At 43.1% G+C, this 20,930-nt stretch overlaps 1 protein-coding gene across 1 annotated transcript in view; it reads left to right on the top strand.

Annotated features, from left to right (window-relative positions):
* Nucleotides 1–402: 402 nt before the first annotated feature.
* Nucleotides 403–20,930, top strand: part of UBE2K (ubiquitin conjugating enzyme E2 K) — a 66,361-nt gene continuing 45,833 nt past the window's right edge. The window contains exon 1 of the mRNA XM_026647976.2: nucleotides 403–559. Coding sequence (XP_026503761.1) covers nucleotides 497–559 — 63 coding nt within the window. The 5' untranslated portion in view covers nucleotides 403–496. The remainder of the gene's footprint in view (nucleotides 560–20,930) is intronic.

The following is a 20,930-nucleotide window of genomic DNA, read 5'->3' as shown; positions in this document are numbered from 1 at the left end:
CAGCTGCTTCATCACAACACAGCGACCCTAGCTCTGACCCGTGGATTGTGAGGAGGTGTCACCGCAGGGACATCGCGCGTTAGCTGAGCCCCGAGCTCTGCACTGAAAGCGGTTCCTCGTGTGATAGGGCCGGGGACCAGGCGGCAGAGGGAGCGGGGAGACTGGTGTCTCCTCAGGACCGGCGGGGGAGGGGGGACTAGCCTCCCCTCAGGGACGGGGGGGGGGGCAGCCTCTCGCAGTCCCTTCCCCCCACCAGCAGACCCCAGCGCGCCCCCGCCCGCTAGTTCCCGCCCTAGCTCAGGGGCCGCTCCGCTCTGCTCCCTGCATCTCCGCCGCACACGCTGCCGTGGCCCCGCCTGAGCGGCGGCGCCGGGGGCCGCAGCGCGCATGCTCGGCGCGGGCGCCATTTTGGTGGGGCCGGGAATTATCCAGCGGGAGCGGCGGAGCTCGCTGGGCCCGGCTCGGAGGCAGCGGCGAGTGGGTGCCGGCTGCGGAGATGGCCAACATCGCGGTGCAGAGGATCAAGCGGGAGTTCAAGGAGGTGTTGAAGAGCGAGGAGGTCAGAGGCTCCCCCCTTCCCCGGCGGTGTGGCCGCCTGCCCCTCCTCCTCCCGCGGCTGGGGGAGGGTCTGTCCCAGCCTCTCGGCAGAGGGGGAGGGTAACGGCGACTCCCGGGGATGAGGGACTCAACAGCGCGGGGACTCGGGGAGTCCTCCCCCGCCGCGGGCAGCGGCAGTCTGGTAGGGCGGGGGCCGGGGAGAAGGACCCAGAGGCCCGGCCTGGAAGGGGTAGGAAGTGCGGCTGGGCAGCGAGCGAGCTGCCTGGGCAAGGCCGGGAAACCCCCGGGTAAAGCGCCCCCTCCCCCACCCAGCCTGGGGTTGGTCTGGCCCAAAAGGGAGGCTCAGAGGATCCTAATACCAAGGCGGGCCGCGCGCGGGTGGGGGGCGGCGGCTCCCCACTGACACAGCTCGTGATCCCTGTATTTCGCGGCAGGGGCACTGGGGAGAGGCTTTCCCATGGGATCTGAAAGGCGGTGGGGCAGAGATAGGAGGGGCGGGTAATGACTCGGGTGCATTTCATCCAGCTCCCTGGTCGGCGTCTGACTGATACTGCAGAGAATGATAAGTTTTTTTTAAATGAAGGCAAGTAAAAGCCTATTTTCCTAGATTTCCTTAATCCAGGGGCTTCCTTTTATACCAGGTTATGTCACCCGGGTGTGCAGGGCTTTAACCCTTCCACCCCCTGATATCCCAGTTATCTGATGCCCTATTTATCAGATGTAATCGTCCCTGAAACAGGGATGTACAGTAATTGGGAAAAGAAACTGACTTCTTTTAGGGAAGTGATAAAGAACTTTCAGTTTATTTCCAGGGTCTGTGTAATAGGATTGATAGTGATTGTATCAGAGCTGTTTTCACTGTGTCTGTAGATCTTTATTGGTAACTGTCAGCCAGATAGGTTTTGATGGCTGTGTCGTCACTATCATACTCAGAAGGATGATGAGGCATGTTGTATGCCTGTGAAATATTAATGTGCAGTTTGACTCTGAAAACTGATGGTTTTAGACTCTGTACAGATCAGGCACATTCATATTCGGAAAACCAAGATGGTAGTAACTTCCTGAGGATTTGTGTTCCTTACAGAAAACATGTTTAGTATTGCTGTAGTTGATGTGCTTTTGAATGTAGTGTGCTAACAATGTTGTTATTATGCAACTCAAAATAAACTATTCTCCAGAAAATCTTAAAGCCTAATTTCTAGAGCTGTTGTGCAGTGTGATACTCAAATTGATTTCAATGTGAGTTCTAGTGCACAATGATTACAGAACCCAAATACTAAATTAGAAGTGATCCTGAGTGGTCAGCTGTGTATTCGTATGCTGAAATTAGAATAGCCCATAGTGTTTACTTTCTCTGAACAATACAGCTTAAAGTTGATTGCATATGCCTTTGTATTAGAAAGCACTCACTGAACACTCCAAATTTTGCCCTGGCATTATTTAGAAAAGAGAAACCTTAATATATGCAACAGTGATATAAACATAGTCAGATCTTTGACTTTTCTTATAAAAAAGCTTGGGACCAGGGAGCAATTTTGTTTTCAATTCCTGGTTAATTAATATATGTGCTGGAGGTATTTAGTGCGTTGAAGATTAAAAAAATTACAATACATACTCCCCCAGTTGACTGAATTTTGATACAACCCTTACTTTTGTAGGATTTCTTCATCTTTTAAATTAAACATGTAAGAGAGCATTGCCTCTTTTCCAGTATTCAGCTATTACTAGTAGTTAAACTATCAATACATATATACAGTAATCACTGTTTACATTACACACTTGCTACTGGTATTCTGAATACATAGTTCGTTTATGTAATTGTGGATGTTTAATATAATGGCAAACTGATTCTGGATACTTGTATTGGGAATACCTTGGCTTGATTTTTCAAAGTCTGAGTAAACTTTTTTTTCAGCTGTAGTGTGAAAACATTCAATATGAGGAGGAGAATGGAGGGATGACTAGATATTACTGGTCCAGGGAGGAAACTGCTGAGGCTAGGTAACTTTTTTTTTTTTTTTTTTTTTTTTTAAATAAAGTGAGTTGTGCATTGACAATCTGAATCTCAGACTTTAAAAAAAAATGGTTGTCACAAATCATATAGCTAAAATGTGTTACTTTTAAAATAAAATTGTCTTGCATCAAGGAGAAGTTGCTGATCTTATCTGCACTTAAGCCTTCTTGGAGTGGTGTGCTGAGCTTTAGCTGAACATGAAAACTGGCACTCAATCTGTTTCCCTATAAATGCCACCAAATGGCATTTGCTCCCATATTGCATTTTGGAGAGAGAACATACAGAGTTTTCCATTTATGTTCTTCCCAGAATGCATTCTGGGCCTAGCTAAGTGGGAGCCAGCCAGAGGCAGTTTTAGAAGAGGATGTGGCAAATACTCAATTTCTTCTGCAATTCATAGATCTTTACAATAAGATACAGGCCAATTTTCAATCTGAGGTGAATGAAAGATTTATAAAATGTATATTTCCTAGCCATACTTTTCATATCTAATGCCCTGTTTTTTGGTCGAGAAATGCTAATTTGGGTGTATCTTTAAGATAATTCCCCTTCTCCCCCCCCCCCCCCCCCCCCCGACCTGCTTTTACTTCCTGGCTTAAAGTTGATGGGCCAAGGATTTTTTTTAAATTGATTTTGTGCTCTCTTTTGCTTATTTTGTGTGAGGACCTGGAATGCTTTTTAAAAAAATATTTTTTGTTCTTGCCTATTAGTTTATTTTGAGTTCTCACACCTGAACTAAAGGAGTGGGATGTTGAATTTTTAGCAGACATCCTTTTAACCTAGTGTATTTGAATTAAACAGGTATGACCAAAAATGAGTTTTAAACAGTGGAAGACTTGTCTTCTCTCTGCCTTTATTCAGACTAGGATTTAGAGTATTATCTTAGCACATGTTGGTTTATGTGCTAACAAATGTAATTAAAAATTCTAATATAGACATGGCACAAGCTGCGTTTAACATGTATTAAACTGGTCAAGTTAAAACCTCATTGCGTCTGCTTTCACAGCTTTTAACTTGAACAGTTTAGTAGTTGTTAAAGGCAGTATAGTTTGTCTGCACTATAACTTTATAATGTGTTAGCATGTGTTAACTAATATCACACTTTAAATCTTAATCTAGAAAAGGCCTCAGTTGCTCAGCTTTCAGTCTATTTTCTTGTGATGTTATTTCACTACTTCTCCATCACATTAGTTTTACAAGGTACACTTTCAGAATTTCTAATACCACAAAAATATATTTTGTGCAAATTTTTTTTAGGTTGCCTTTAAACATCATGAAGAAGCAAATAAGGGAACAGGCCCAATTTTCTTCCACTTGACATATATGATAGGTAGCTTTGATGGGGAGCCGAGTAGAATAGGCATCTTACATAATTTCAGTGTAGCCTTGCTGGAGCAGTGCAACAGGTAATTGAATCGCCCCTTCCCTCCTGTCCATCTCTAAGGATTTAGCTTGTGGAGGAGGAAGAATCTCAGTGGGGAGTATGTGTTGAAAAATAAGGTGGTCACTTGGAGAGATGCTTTGAGGACCAGGTTTAGTTCAACAGGCACATTGAATCTCTTATGATCTAATACAGTGGTGGGCAACCTTCGGCCCATGGGCCACATGCGGCCCGTCAAGGTAATCCTCTGGTGGGCCGTGAGACAGTTTGTTTACATTGATTGTCCACAGGCACAGCTGTCGCAGCTTCCAGTGGCCGCGGTTCACCGTTCCTGGACAATGGGAGTTGCGAGAAGTGGCACGGACTGGCTGCTGCTTCCCACTGCTCCAATTGTCAGGGAACGGCGAACCGCAGCCACTGGAAGCTGCGGACTGCTGTGCCTGTGGACGGTAAATGTAAACAAACTGTCTCACGGCCCGCCAGCGGATTACCCTGTCGGGCCGCAGGTTGCCCACCACTGATCTAATATTTTTATGTAGTGTTATAGATGTATATGCTTTACAGAAGTAAGACAGAGTCCCAGCATTGAGGAGTTTGCAATCTAAATTAGACAAACACAGGAAATGAGAACTGATGAAAATGGAGAGGAGGGTGAAAAACTACAGACTGTTCTAGAGAAACAGCACCTTTACTCAGTGCAGGAGCTACTAGCACTATCAAGAGCTGGCATATTGTTTTAATGACAAGATTTACTTTCGTTCTTGGTTCTTTTTCTCTGGACAAGTTATGGAGGCTGGCTGAGGAGCCAGTAAAGGGAGAGTACTTTCGATGGAGGAATAAGCTAGCTCAGGGGTAGGCAACCTATGGCACGGGTGCCGAAGGCGGCATGCAAGCTGATTTTCAGTGGCACTTGCACTGCCCGGGTCCTGGCCACCAGTCTGGGGGGCTCTGCATTTTAATTTAATTTTAAATGAAGCTTCTTAAAAATTTTAAAAGCCTTATTTACTTTACATACAACAATAGTTTAGTTATATATAATAGACTTATAGAAAGAGATCTTCTAAAAACGTTAAAATGTATTACTGGCACGCGAAACCTTAAATTAGAGTGAATAAATGAAGACTCGGCACACCACTTCTGAAAGGTTGCCGACCCCTGAGCTAGCTTCTCCTAGTGCCAGTAGTGGTAGTACAGTGGATGAAAGATGTCTCTAGCTCTTGAAAAGAAGGTCTTGATTTTTTTTTCCAAACAGTCTCTGCCCGTTTCTCCCTGCCCCCACATCAGCCACAGACTACTTCACTTAGTTTTTCAAGTTTATTCCTTATATATCTAAAAATAAACAGTATTTCTTGTCTACCATTGACAAGAAGTGCTGCCTCTAGCAAATCCAATTTAGGCTTTTCATGATTACATGAAAACGCACAATGGTAATATAGTTTCTGTATCTAACTTTAACCATTTACTAGTTACCTATAAGTCAGGCTGATAGAAACGGTGTGATGGGACTTCCAGTAAGGTCCAGGAGCTGGCGAGAAGCTCAGCTCCCTCCTAGCAACTGGGAAGTTGCTGGGTTTTCTACCTGGTTCCAATGTTTCGTGTCAGCCTCTAGTTAGTAGGGGCTTGGCTGCACCCGGAAACTAACTGGAATAGCTCCCCATGTGGACACTGTTATTCTGGAATAAATGTTCACATGGGTAGCTATTTCAGCAAAGCTATTGTGCTTTAAATTCACAGTCTACCTTAATCTGCAATATCTTTCAAGTATAGACAATCCATAGGTGATGAACTTGAAACATCACCTTCCTCACTCTGGTTGCTGAAAGGTAGAGAGCTTTTTTGCCCCATTCCTTCTTGGAGGCTTCTGTTTTTTTTGGTGGGGGGATATAGAAGAAAGGGGAAAGTAACTGCTGTAAGGAATGTGAGTTCTCTAGTACTGTATACCTCCCTTACACTTTTACGGTTCTGTTGCCCAGTGAATAGCTTCAGTGTTTGCCTCTGCTCATAGCGTCCTGATGAATCTTGCCCACAGTTTCTAAATAGCAATTGTGAAACTGACCGGAGTTAACTTAACTGGGGAAGCTATGAGCAGCTGCCAAATCACTGGCTCATATTGTCTTCAGGCTCAGAAAGACAGCACTGCATTACTTATATATTTGTTCATATTTGGACTACCATAACATTTTCAATCATCATTGATAGAAATGTTATATTGAAATGTAAGGCTGGAAGGACGTAGAGAGGTCATCTAGTCCAGCCCTCTGTGCTGATGCAAGACCAGATTACCTAGACCGCCCCTGACAGGTGTCTGTCTAACCTGTTCTTTAAAGCCTCCCATGATGGGGATTCTACAACATCCCTTGGAAGCCTATCCCAGTACTTAACTATCGTTATAGTTACGAAGTTTTTCCTAATATCTAACCTAAATCTTCCTTGCTGCTGATTAAGCCCATGACTTCTTGTCCTACCTTCAGTGAACATAGAGAACAATTTTGATCACTGTTCTCTTTATAACAGCCTTTAACACATTTGAAGACTGTTATCAGGTGCCCCCCAGGCATCTTTTCTGAAAACTAAATTTGCTCAGTTTTTTGACAGTTCCTCATAGGTCATGTTTTCTAAACTTTTATTATATTAATTGCTCTTCTCTGGACTCCAGTGTGGCCACATCTTTCTTAAAGTGTCATGCTCAGAACGGACACAGTATTCCAGCTGAGGCCTTACCAGCACTGAGTAGAGTTGGACAATTATCTCCTGTGTCTTGCAAATGACACCCCTGTTAATACAACCCAGAATATTAGTTTTTTGTAACTGTATCACATTGTTAGCTCATATTTAATTTGTGATCCACTGTAACCCTCCGATCCTTTTCAGTAGTCCTACTTTCTAGCCAGTTATTCTCTATTTTGCAGTTTTGCATTTAATTTTTTCTTCCCAGTTCTTGTGGTTCTTTTCAGTTGTCTTTATTGAATTTCATCTTGTTAATTTCAGACCCAGTTTGAGAACATACCATTGATAATGACCCTTTGAGTATGGTCTTTCAACTAGCTGTTCACCCGCCACGTATTATTTTCATCTAGACCACACTTCCCCTAGTTGGCTTATGAGAACATCGTGGAGACTGTGTCAAAAGTCTTACTGAAATCAAGATATATCACATCTACAGCTTCCCCTTATCTGCTAGGCCAGCAACCCTATTTAGTAAGGAAATTAGGTTGGTTTGGCATGATTTCTTCTTGACAAATTCATGTTGGCTATTGCTTATTACCCTGTTATCCTTTAGGTGTTTCCAAATTGATTGTTTAATAATTAATTCAGTATCTTTCCAGGTATTGAAGTTAGACTGACTGGTCTATAATTCCCCTGGTCCTCTTTGTTCCCCTCTTTAAAGATAGGTACTAGACTTGCCCTTCTCTAGTCCTCTGGGACCTCACTCCGTCCTCCCTGAATTAACAAAGATAATTGCTAACAGTTCAGAGCTTGTTTCAGCTCATTCATTAAGCACCCTAGGATGAATTTCATCTGGTCCTGCCTACTTAAGTACATCTAACTCAGTTAAATATTCTTTAACATGTTCTTTCCCTATTCTGGCTTGAATTCTTTCCCTTTTGTTGTTCATACTAATTGTGTTGAGTATCTGGTCTTCATTAACCTTTTTAGTGAAGACCGAAGCCAAATAGGCATCATATACCTCAGCCTTCTTGCTGTTGTCTGTTGTTAGCTCTTCTTTCTGCTAAACAGAGGACCTACATTTTATTTAGTTTTTCTCTTGCTCCTAATGTATTTACAGAACCTCTTCTTATTGCCCTTTATGTCCCTGGGTAGTTGTAACTCATTTTGTTTTTGTCCCAACATGCTTGTGATATTCTTTTATATTCAACTGTAATAATTTGTCTGTTTCTTCTTTTTGTAGGATTCTTTTTTGATTTTCAGATCCTGATGCAACCATATTCGCCTCTTACTATTTCTCCTATCTTCCCTTCGCATCAGGATAGTTTTCTGTTGCACCTTTAATATGGTCATTTTCAGGAACTGCCAGCTCTCCTGTACTTTTTTCCCTTAGGTTTTCTTCCCATGGGACTTACCTATCAGTTCCCTGAGTTTGTTATAGTCTGCTTTTTTGAAGTCCATTATCCTTATTCTGCTCTCACTCATTGTTTATTCTTAGGGCTAATCTATACCAGAAGCACTACATTGGCACAGCTGCGCTGCTGTAGCATGCCTGGTGAAGATGCTCTATGCCGACGGGAGAGCTCTCTCCTATCGGCATAATAGCTTCTGCCTCTCACAGAGATGAGGTAATGTCAGTGGGAGACACTCTCCTGCCAACATAGCGCCAGTATGGACAGCGCTTAGGTTGCTGTAATTTGCGTTACTCAGGGGGGTGACTTTTTATATCGACTTAAGCGGTAATGTAGACCTGCCCTTAGAATCGTGAAATTTATCGTTTTGTGATCACTTTAATCCAAATTGCCTTCAGCCTTCATATTTGCAACCAGTTCCTCCCTGTTAGTCGGAATCAAGTCTAAACTGGCTGTGTCCCCCCCACCCCCCGGGTTACTTCTGAAACAAGAAGTTTTCCCCAATATATTCCTATGACTTATTGGACATCTTTTGTTTTGCCATGTTACTTTTCCAACAGATGTCTGGGTAAAGTTCCCCATTACTGCTAGGACTTGTGTTTTGGATATTTCTGTTGTTTGTGCTAGAAATGCCTCATCCACTTCCTCCACCTGATTTGGTGGTCTGTAGTAGACCCCTACCAGGATATTGCCTTTTCACCCAGAGACTTTCAACTGGTCTGCCTCTTACCTTCTTCTGGATCTCACAACAAATGTCTGTATTCTTGGTGTATAACCCAACACCACCTCCTTTTCCCCCCTGCCTGTTCTTTCTGAACACGGAATAATTCTCTATGCCAGGGGTGGCCAACCTGAGCCTGAGAAGGAGCCAGAATTTACCAATGTACATTGCCAAAGAGCCACAGTAATATGTCAGCAGCCCCCCATCAGCTCTCCACCCCGCTCCCAGCGCCTCCCCACTGGTAGCTCTGCCAATCAGCACCTCCCCCTCCCTCTGCACACCTCCCAATCAACTGGTTTGTGGCATGCAGGAGGCTCGGAGGGGGAGGGGGGGGGGAGGAACGAGAGTACAGCAGGCCCCGGGGGGGAGGAGGAGGGGGCGGGAAGGGGTGGAGTGGGGGCAGGGCCTATGGCAGAGCCAGAGGTTGAGCTGCGAGCACCCCCTGGCACATTGGAAAGTTGGTGCTGGTGGCTCCAGCCCCAGAGTAGGTGCCTATACAAGAAGTTGCATATTAACTTCTGAAGAGCCGCATGTGGCTCCGGAGCTACAGGTTGGCTATCCCTGCTCTATGCCAATATTCTAGTCATGAGATTTATCCCACCCAGTCTTCATGATGCCAGTTAAGTAATATTTTGGCTTATGTACTAATACTTCCAGTTCTTCCTGTTTATTTCCCTTACTCCTTGCATTTCTGTATAGACGTTCAAGATGTTGAGCAGATTCCCTCACTGTTTCCCTCTTGTTGGTCCTGTGACCCTTCTGTTAAGGTCACCATTTTTATACCTGCCTGTGGGCTTTTATCACTTGACCCCTTTGAACCTGATTTAAAGCCCTCCTCACTAAATTGGTGAGTTGATGTCCCTGCCTGGGGCCTAACTCAGAACGGGAAGGATGGACAAGAACATCACCCTTGCTCCCAGAGCCGTGCAGTCACTGTGCAGGGGCCTACCTGACAATATCATTAGTGCCCAGGTGGATGAGCAGGACATCCCGGGACATCCTGTCAGGTTGGCAGATAGAAGCTTAAAATTCAGTTCTACTCTGGAAAAGTGACTAAAAATAGCACATTGCTGCTTTTTGCTCCTGTTAGTACTGCAGGACCAATATAGCTACGAAAGAGTGAGGTAGCTTCTACTGTGACTTGTGCATCAGCAACAGAATTGTTAATGAACAGAACCAATAATGTTCCTGCCAACACATGCACTTAACTTGATTCATATGAGTAGTCCTATTGAAATCAGAGTGCAGTTGGTGAGCATAAGGGAACTACTTGCACGAATAAAGTTAGGCCATGTCTACATGCTAACATTTTTTGGCTATAACCTGAGGTGTGAATTTTAAACTGATACTGTTATAAAGCCCTGGTATAAAGTAGATGCTCTTATTCCAGTATGGGAGTGCCTTTTTATGGTTGATTTGGCATTTGAGAAAGGGTGTATGCTAGCCAAAAAACCCACGCATGTTCCAGAACAAGTGTCCTCACATGGTTGGTATAATTATGTTGGTATAACTGATAAAGCTTTCTCATATAGACAGACTTTACGAGTTTGCCGGATTAGGATCTCTGCTCTGATTTCAGAATTTTCCATTGTTATGAGCCAGAAGGAACCATGCTTAATTTTCAGATCCCAGGTTGAATTCTTATTGTTAGCAGTTGGAAGAACATATCTTTGCTTTTATATTGAGCTGTCTTTTGGACTAGAATCACGGAGTGAGAGTAGATATTGAATGCTACAATGTCTGTCTTTGACCGTCACTTGTCATAGTGAAGACAATCTTTAAATTTTACAGAAACTATTGGTTGGAGTGCTTCTTTGCCTCACCCCCCACTTATGAAGGGAATTTTCTACTCTTTAATCATAAGTAGAATTTTCAAGCTCTGCCCATGTTGATTACGTAAACAAACAATTTGTCATAAACAAAGTTAATAGCATGTTATCACTCTTTAGTGTACAATACCCAAACATGAGTTAAATAGAATTCAGGAAGCCAGGGGTGTATGTCCCGCAGATGGTACTGGATGAGATGCAAAATCATCCTGCAGTGTCAGCTGGCTTTTAAAGGGACTGCACTACAGTTAGGTGGTGTTCAATAGCTTGCTCAAAGCAGAGGAACTTACTAGCAGGGTTTCAGAAGATTGTGCTCCAGAACTGAGAGTACTCTTTTAAAAACCTGCTTGTTAACTCACATTTTTATCCTAAACATGTTTATCTGAATTTTATGGCTGCTCCTCAAGACCTTTGAATCCAGTGTGCTGTATTCACTATTAAAATCAATATTTTTCTCATGCAAATGCTAATAGAATAACTGGATAGTGTGTTAATGTTCCTATTAATAGTATTTACACTAATGTAGTATTTCATTATGACCTGTAAGTATTCAGAACCCTTTTTGTAAAATATCATTAAACGTGTGCATGACCATTTGACTAGACCTGTGGGTTGACCAAGGAATCGGGATAATAGGACAAATGAATTGAGGTCCACCACTCAACTTGATGGCATTTCTGCCTGTATGTATGTAATATGATAACTTTTGAAAACTGCAGCTAATCAATTGCAAACATTCAGGGAAATGTTTTGATATCAATGGGCAGAACCCTATTGATTTCGGGGAAAATTGGAAGAGCCACTAAAATCAGGCTCACTAAATTCAAGATACAGCGGTGACACACCGACCTCATAGAGGACAGTGGGGAGGGAAGTAAAGTTTCTATGGAGATGAGCATGAGGTTGGGATCTCAGGGTTAGGGATGAGGGTGGGGTTAGGGTACTAGAGAACTTCCTTTGCCTAGAGCACCAAAAGGAGATACTGGGCCTGATTTTAGTGGAAATCAGGATGCTTGGAAGCCTTTCATCCCCTGATCTGGCCAGCACGCCCCTTACCATGACTCTTACCCCTGTATTCTGAATGACCAAATGGCGACACAGGGGTGAGGGGCCTGGTCATAGTGGAGGCGAAGGACCCTGCTAGATGTACAGTTCTACCTACATAAGCAATGAAGTGTATGACCCTCTAGTTTAATCTGACGTAACCTAGCAGCCTGAAATTTCCAAAAGAGTAACACTTTTCATTACATTGAACTGAAATGTATTTGAAAATAGATCTATTACAGTTAGATGTAGATACTGCTGCTGATGGGAATTTTGCTTTAAAAAAAAGTGATGTCATTTGCAGTGGTTGGGACCCTAATGTCAAACTGTGCTAACAAGTTTTTAAATTACTTTGCCTTCTGATTGTTAAATTAGTATTACTTTACTATGTAATTTTTAAGTTTATAGTCAAGAGTTAACCAGTTTCTAGCCTGTTTTCATAATCTTTAAGGACTTGTTACACTGTCCATGTAATTTTTTAAATTTTTTTAGAACAATAGTCACCAACAATAGTAGCCTAAGAAAAGATGAGTATACTTGAAAATACATTTAATTATATTTCATAGCTAATGTGCTGAGGGTCTTACTTTTTGACAGAGTTCTGAACAAAACTTCTCTCCTTTTTATGGAGAAAAGTAAACAATTTTGCTCAAGGTTATGTAATAAAGTTCATTAATTTTGATAATATTGTACAGTGCTCTCTGGGTTCCCAGTCTATTTTTTGCACTTGTAACTGACTGACTAAATTTGTTCTGTAATCTCCGATTTAGGAATATTTTTAGTTTGGGGAGTAAAATCTATTTTGTGGACTAAAATACAGTTAATATGGTTGATAAGTGAGTCTGCATACTAAAAAAAAAAAAAAAAATCAAATTCATGTATGGCCAAATTGTAAAATAACATTTATAATTGTTTAAAAATATCCCAAATCAATAATTCCTTCATTTTACTTAAGCAGATAGTATAGATCCTTCCATGTTAGAAGTTTATAGTTAATTTTCTTTTTATTTAAAAGTGAAGTTAAAGGTGTCTTGTCTTAGACTGTGTGGGTGAGAAGGAAGGAGTATAGTCTTTTGAAACAAGGGTAATCCTGCAATCTCCTCACATGTAGAACTACTAGTGACCAAAAGTGGGAATTAACTTGTGGAATTGACTGCTGGATCAGGTCTGAAGTAACCAATAATCTTGTGTATTTGCACATATAGTGGGTAATTAATATTTCTCATTAAAACACAGTTTGTCTGTGAAGCTTTTCAGTTTTATAGCATCAAAGAGAAAAGGGTGTATAAAATCAAAACAAAAATACAATCTTACGCCCCTGTGAAGTTGATCCTTCATCTGGGCTTTGTGTGTCTACTGTTTTCTGTATGATTTATGTTGTAAACTCCTCGGTGCAGGGAACCCTTGCACTGTGTCCTGTAGAGTATTTAGCATGCTTTTGTCACTCAAATGGTGTTCAGGTTCTCAATGTTTAGTGATGCCTACCAAAACATGTTTGCAAGGGTTTATCCATGCTAGGAAGTTGTAACAGTTTAACTATGGCAGTATAGCTAACGGAATATAAACCCTCCCCCCCCCCCAACCCAGTGTGGACATAATTATGTTGCTATAAAGGTGCTTTATACCTGTACAGCTGGTCCTGTACTGGAAGGGGGATAACTATACTGATATAAATGCTTTTACCCGTAATTATTTTGGTCAAAAAGTCAGACCCTTAGCCAAAATAATTATACCAGTAAATCTTTTCAGCATAGACCAGGCATAAGATTCCAAGGTAGGAAGAAGTGTGTGCTTCTTAGCTCTCTTTTCTGAAATTTCATTAAACTAATTCGCTCTTTGAGTAATCGGAGCAACACATTTTGTAATAGTAATATCTCAACACTCAACATATTGAGGCCATCCTGTTCTAAACACCTATTTTTACTTCTTCATAATGGTTTCAACAACTTCCCTTTTGGACTAAAACCTCTCTTTATTAGCCCAAATCTAACTTTTTTTATATGGAACAGTTTCAGTAAATTTGATTGAGCTTTTTAAACTGTGTGTGTGTAATCTTGTTTAAACAAAAATTAAGGTGGTTTTTGTTGCAGATACCTGAAAGTACATTGGTTATTAAAATTAAAGTTGCTGTGGACTGAGTTTTCTATAATTACACTTGCCTAGGAAATTAATAGAAATTTAGTTCATAATTAAAATTATAAGAAATTTTAAAATAATGGTCTGGCCATGCAAGTACTCAATTTTTCTTAATGTTTTTGAACACTCTTGTTTGCATCTTAATTCTGTGCATTCAAATATTCTGTTAGTATCATATATAGTAGTAAAAATGACATTCCATTTACTGACTGAGCTGTTTTTTGTTGTTAAAGTGTGAAAGGAATCTCACTTATTTTTTCCAAGAAAGGCATGTACTCTTCTATGCTTTCATAACTGTAAAATTTTAATCTGACTTTTTGAAGCTTCCTATAAAAAAATCTCCTTTGGGCTGAGATTAATTATGTGAAAATTGAGAAAACCATAAGAGAGAGAAATAGTGATTAGATTGAAAAAACTGTTTGGTCTGTTTTATAGCAGTGGTGTCCTTCATACAGGTCCTTTCTTCACTAGGAAGACAAGGGGTATGTTTAGCACATATGTTAACTAACACACGTTAAAATCTTAGCGTCAATAAATTAAGTTATAGTTTTAAATGTGTTAACTGGTAAAGGTAAGTCTTAGGTTCCCCCTATGCTTTAACTTCATCAGTTCAACATGTGTTTGTTAATTAGCATGTGTTAGTTAACATAAGAACATAAAAATGGCCATACTGGGTCAGACCAAAGGTCCATCTAGCCCAGTATCCTGTCTTCCAACAGTGGCCAATGCCAGGTGCCCCGGTAATGAACAGAACGGGTTTAGACCCCATATTTTATATGTATAGTTGGAATTATGCTTTCCAATGTGCATTACTTTGCATTTATCAACATTGAATTTCATCTGCCATTTTGTTGCCCAGTCACCCGGTTTTGAGAGATCCCTTTGTAGCTCTTCGCTGTCTACTATGGACTTAACTATGTTGAGCAGTTTTGTATCATCTGCAAATTTTGCCACCTCACTGTTTACCCATTTTTCCAGATCATTTATGAATATATTGAATAGGACTGGTCCCAATACAGACCCCAGGGGGACACCACTATTTGCCTCTCTTCATTCTGAAAACTGACCATTTATTCCTACTCTTTGTTTCCTATCTTTTAACCAGTTACCAATCCATCAGAGGACCTTCCCTCTTATCCCATGACCGCTTACTTTGCTATAAGATCCTTTGGTGAGGGACCTTGTCAAAGGCTTTCTGAAAATCTAAGTACATTATATCCACTGGAGCCCCCTTGTCCACATGCTTATTGACCCACTCAAAGATTTATAGTAGATTGGTGAGGCATGATTTCTCTTAACAAAACCTATGTTGACTCTTCCCCAACAAATTATATTCATCTATGTGTCTGACAATTTTGTTCTGTACTATAGTTTCAACCAGTTTGCCCGATACTGAAATCAGGCTTACTGGCCTGTAATTGCCGGGATCACCTCTGAAGTCCTTTTTAAAAATTGGCATCACATTAGCTATTCTCCAGTCATTTGGTACAGAAGCTGATTTAAGGTTACAGACTACAGTTAATAGTTCTGCAGTTTCGCATTTGAGTTCCTTCAGAACTCTTGGGTGAATACCATCTGGTCCTGGTGACTTATTACTGTTTAGTTTATCAATTTGTTCCAAAACCTCCTCTAATGACACCTCAATCTGGGACAGTTCCTCAGATTGTTACCTAAAAAGAATGGCTCAGGTTTGGGAATCTCCCTCACATCCTCAGCCTTGAAGACTGATGCAGAGAATTCATTTAGTTTCTCCGCAATGGCCTTATCGTCCTTGAGTGCTCCTTTAGCATCTCCATTGTCCAGTGGCCCCACTGGTTGTTTAGGAGGCTTCCTGCTTCTGATGTACTTAAAAAAATGTTGCTATTACTTTTTGAGTCTTTGGCTAGCTGTTCTTCAAATTCTTTTTTGGCCTTCCTAATGATATTTTTATATTTAATTTGCCAGAGTTTATGCTCCTTTCTATTTCCCTCATTAGGATTTAACTCCCACTTTTGAAAGGATGCTTTTTTGCCTCTCACTGCTTCTTTTACTTTGTTGTTTAGCCACGCTGGCACTTTTTTGGTTCTCTTACTGTGTTTTTTAATCTAGGGTATACATTTAAGTTGAGCCTCTATTATGGTGTCTTTAAAAAGTTTCTATGCAGCTTGCAGGAATTTCACTTTTGGCACTGTACCTTTTAATTTCTGTTTAACTAACTTCCTCATTTTTGTGTAGTCCTCCTTTCTGAAATTAAATGCTACAGTGTTGGGCTGCTGTGGTGATTTCCCTGCCACAGAGATGTTAAATTTAATTATATTACGGTCACTATTACCAAGCGGTCCAGCTATATTCACCTCTTGGACCAGATCCTGTGCTCCACTTAGGCCTAAATTAAGAATTGCCTCTCCTTTTGTGGGTTCCAGGATTAGTTGCTCCAAAAAGCAGTCATTTAAGGTGTCAAGAACCTCTATCTCTTTATCTCTGCATCCCGTCATGAGGTGACATGTACCCAGTCAGTATGGGGATAGTTGAAATCCCCCATTATTATTGAGTTTTTTATTTTAATAGCCTCTCTAATCTCCCATAGCATTTCACAGTGACTATCACCATCCTGGTCAGGTGATCGGTAATATATCCCTACTGCTATGTTGTTGTTGTTAGAGCATGTAATTACTATCCATAGGGATTCTATGGTACAGTTTGGCTCATTTAAGATTTTTACTTCATTTGATTCTACGCTTTTTCACATATAGTACCACTCCCACACCAACACAACCTGTTCTCTCCTTCTGAAATATTTTGTACCCTGATATTACTGTGTCCCATTGATTATCCTCATTCCACCAAGTTTCTGCGATAGCTATTATATCAATATCCTCATTTAAAATTAGGCACTCTAGTTCACCCATCTTATTATTTAGACTTCTAGCATTGGCATATAAGCACTTTAAAAACTTGTCACTTTCTGGTTCTCTATCATTACATGATGTAATTGAATGGTACTTCTTTTCATTTGACTGTTTCTCATAAGATCCTACCTGTATTTTATCATCTTCCATCCTCTCCTCCTCTCTAGGACATAAAGAATCTCCATTAATAGATCCTCTCCTAAGGGATGTCGCTGCCCGAACCATGTGCTCCTCTGCACCTGTAAGCTTTCCCCCAGCCCTTAGTTTAAAAACTGCTGTACAACCTTTTTAATTTCAAATGCCAGCAGTCTGGTTCCATTTTGGTTTAGATGGAGCCCATCCTTCCTATATAGGCGCCCCCTTTCCCAAAAATTTCCCCAGTTCTTAATAAATCTAAACCCCTTCTACTTACACCATCGTCTACCAGGGGTCTCAAACTCAAATGACCACGAGGGCCACATGAGGACTAGTACATTGGCCTGAGGGCCCCATTTACTGACACCTCCCCCCCGCTGCCCTCGGCCCTGCCCCCACTCCACCCCTTCCACGTGGCCCCGCCCCTGCCCCGCCTCTTCCCACCCCTTCCCTGCCCCCATTCCAACCCCTTCCCTGAAATCTCCACCCCAACGCTGCCCGCGGTTCCCCATTCACGGCCAATGGGAGCTGCTGGGGGCGGTGCCTGAAGCAACAGCCACACACACCCCTGTGCCCCTCCTTCCCCAGGTTCCGTCGGCTTCCCCGAGCAGCGCGGGGCAGGGCAGGCAGGCAGGGAGCCTGCCCTGCCCCCAGTGCCCGTCGGGCCGGAGCCGCTCTAGGTAAACGCTGGGGGAGGGCGGGGGGGCCGTGAGGAGCTTGCGGGCCGCAGAAAATAACCCCGCGGGCCGCATGCAGCCCCCGAGCCGTGTGTTTGAGACCCCTGGTCTAATCCACTCATTGAGACACTGGAGTTGGGGAAATCCACCCACGGGGGTTGCTGTGATGCAAGAGTGTAGTGTCATTAATCACGTCCTGCTGTGCAGGACTGTGCCTCTGGGCAATATGCAGGACATAGTGGATGGTTTTGCAGCAGTGGGGCAATAGATGGCATGCATATCCCTATTTTGGCACCAGACCACGTTGCCACAGAGTACATCAACAGAAAGAACTACTTTTCTATGATACTGCAAGTGCTTGTGGATCACCGAGGATGTTTTACTGACATCAACGTGGGCTGGTTAGGGAAGGTTCATGATGCAAGCATCTTTAAGAACACAGACCTGTTCAGAAAGATGCAAGCAGGGACTTTCTTCACAGAGCACAAGATTACCATTGGGGATGTTGAAATGCCAGTAGTGATCCTGGGAGACCCAGCCTACCCCTTACTTCGGTGGCTCATGAAGCTGTACACTGGCCACCTTGACAGCACCAAGGAGCACTTCAGATGCAGGCTCAGCATATGCAGAATGACAGTTGAATGTGCCTTTGGCCATTTGAAAGGTTGCTGGCACTATCTACTCATGAGATTGGACCTCAGTGAAAAAAATCCCAGTGATTATAGCTGCCTGCTGTGTCCTGCATAATATCTGTGAAGCAAAGGGGGAAGAGTTTCTGCCAGGGTGGAGGTGGAATGGCTGTCTGCAGATTTTGAGTAGCTGGATACCAGGGCTAAAGGAAGAGCTCAACATAGAGCTGTTTGGCTCTGGGAGGCTTTGAAAGACCATTTTAATAGTGAGCCACAGTAATGTGTGCTCCTGTAGTGTGCTCTGCCTGGCATTGCTTTTTTGCACCCCCGGTATGAACCTTGAGATGAGTGCTGAGAGTGTAGTAATATAACATTGCAAATACACTTATTACTATTATCTGTGAATGATGTCAGCCCCAGCCAGCATATGTTGTGAACTAAGAAAGATCAATTAAGTTTCCATAAATAGACTTTTATTCCAAACCCATGCAAACAGACACATTTATAACTGAATGAAACTTTATAAATACAGGGAAAAGAACTTTTGAAGGGGAAAGAACAGTCATTTCCATTTCACAAACACATAGACTGACGTGCGAGAGACATGGTTGGTGTATGTGCAGCTGTGATTGCCTGTACTCTCCCCCGGGCGAGTGGTAGGGATAGTGCAGCAGCCCTGGACGCCATGTGGAATGTGGGGGGTTGTAGGGAGGTCCTGGAATCCAATTCTCTCTGGGGTGCAGAGGGAGGCGAGCACGGGACTGTTGAACCTGATGTCAATTAGAGTCTCCAGCATGCTTTTCTGCTGCCTGAGAAGTGCTAGCATCTCCTGCTGCATGTCTCTCTCCTTTGCCTGTGCTTTTTTCCTCTCCGCTCTGTCCCTGTCCATGCTGTCTGCGGGGGTGATCCTCCAAGTCCTGTGCTCGGTATCCAAAGCAGCAGAGGCTTGCAGGATCTCTTGGAACATGTCCTCTTAATTCTTCTCCTTATCTGGCTGAGCTGCTTCGTTGATGTGGATGGAGAGACCCTCAAGGCCACATTTCCAGCTGCAAAAGATACAATGCACAGAGGTACTATTGTGAGTGTATTCACAAGATAAATGGAAACTTGATATACTGAACTCACTCCCCTTGACCCACACAACTTGCAAGCAGCATGTTCTCACTTCTCTGTGGGATTCATAGAGCACGGCAGTAGTCCTAGCGATGGTGAGTATGGCTGGGGCAGGGAAGGAGTGAGTTGGGATCATAAGGTGGGGGGACTAGCTCACACGTATGAGTATATGTGTATAGCGCAGTGGTTCTCAATCTGTGGCCCATGGGCTGCTTGCGGCCCAATCAGCATATAGCTGCAGCCCATGTGACCTCAGGGCCATACAGGTAGTATATATATTGTGTGGATGCGGCCCACATAACACAGCTGCATATGTGGCTCACTGGTAAATAGGTTGAGAACCACTGGTATAGGGCAACTGAACTGAATACTGGCACTGTTTTCCACAGGCAGTAGTGATTTTAGTTGGTATCTCACTCCTGAGGGTAACCAAGGCTGAAAGAGAACGGGTCCTGCAGGACAGGGCCATATGCTGCTAGCCTATGTGCTGTAGTGGTGCTTGCTGAAGTAATTGCTGAGTGCCATGGGAAAGTGTCATACGGTGGCGGAAGAAATCAGGCAGCCCTCCCCAGAAACCTTCGGCAGAAGATGGCAGACTAACTCCAGGAAAATTTCCTCAAGATCTCTATGGAGGATTCACGGGACATCCCGGTTCACATAAACAAACTGTTCTGCAGGGCCCCTTCTGCCTAACTGTACAGGGGGAAGGAGAAGCAGATAGCAACTGTAGCTCTAGTGGTTCTTTCGCTACCTCTTCTAGCATACGTTAAAAAAGAGTAAATCAACAGATGTGTCCCTGCAATTTCAAAAAAACCTGCATACTTACCAGAGGTTCCTTACCCTGCATCAGGCTTTTTCATGCTGGACTGTAGGGACTGGCTGGACTGTCCAGGAGTAAAAAACAGGTCCTGGCTTGCTGCGCTGCTGGATCCCCCAGTGGCCTTTTCCCCATCCTCCTCATCACTGTTCGCATTGGGGGCCTGTGACTCCTGCTCCCCCTAAGTATCTGTGGTCTCTTGGCAATGGTGGTGGGGTCTCCGCTGAGGTTGGCATGCAGTTTTTTGTAAAAGTGACATGTCTGTGCTCTGCACCAGATCGACTGTTAGCCTTCCTTGCCTTCTAGTATGTCTGCTGCAGCTCCTTGGCTTTCACGAGGCACTGCAGGTCCCTCTTGTAGCCCTTCTCCTCCATGCCCCAAGCAAACTCCTCATAGATATCAAGGTTTCTATGGCTGGATCAGAGCTGTGCCTGTACAGCGTCTTCTCTCCACAGACCCAGGAGATCCAGCACCTTCTACGTACTCTAGCAAGAGTGTGTCTGCAGTGTGGTCAGCTGGACAGTGCTCTCCAAGCCAAGCAAACAGGAAATGCAATTTGAACATTTTGTGGTGTTTTAACTGGGAGGGATGTGTACCTGGCTGCTGGGCAGCAGAGTTCAAAACGGGTACCAGAGCAGTCAAGGTGGGGCATCGTGGGACACCTCCTGGAGGCCACTGAAGTCAATGTAAGTAATGCAGTGTCTGCACTGAAACTGCATTGACCTAACTATGTTGACCTAAATGCTACGCCTCACATGGAGGTGAAGTTAAGTCGGTGTAGTGGGTGAGTTATATTGGCAGGAGTGACATTTTAGTGTAGATGCTTAGAGAGTTAGCTGCCTTGTGTTGACCTAACTCTGTAGCACAGACCAGAGCTCAGAATTTACAGGTTGTCAGCCAGTGTCCCCT

The sequence above is a fragment of the Terrapene carolina genome, unplaced genomic scaffold (genome assembly GCF_002925995.2).
Source record: "Terrapene carolina triunguis isolate 2854851 unplaced genomic scaffold, T_m_triunguis-2.0 Scaffold66, whole genome shotgun sequence".
Taxonomy (NCBI): domain Eukaryota; kingdom Metazoa; phylum Chordata; order Testudines; family Emydidae; genus Terrapene; species Terrapene triunguis.
The sequence above is the reverse complement of the archived record's forward strand: the minus strand, read 5'-3'. Positions and strand labels throughout refer to the sequence as shown.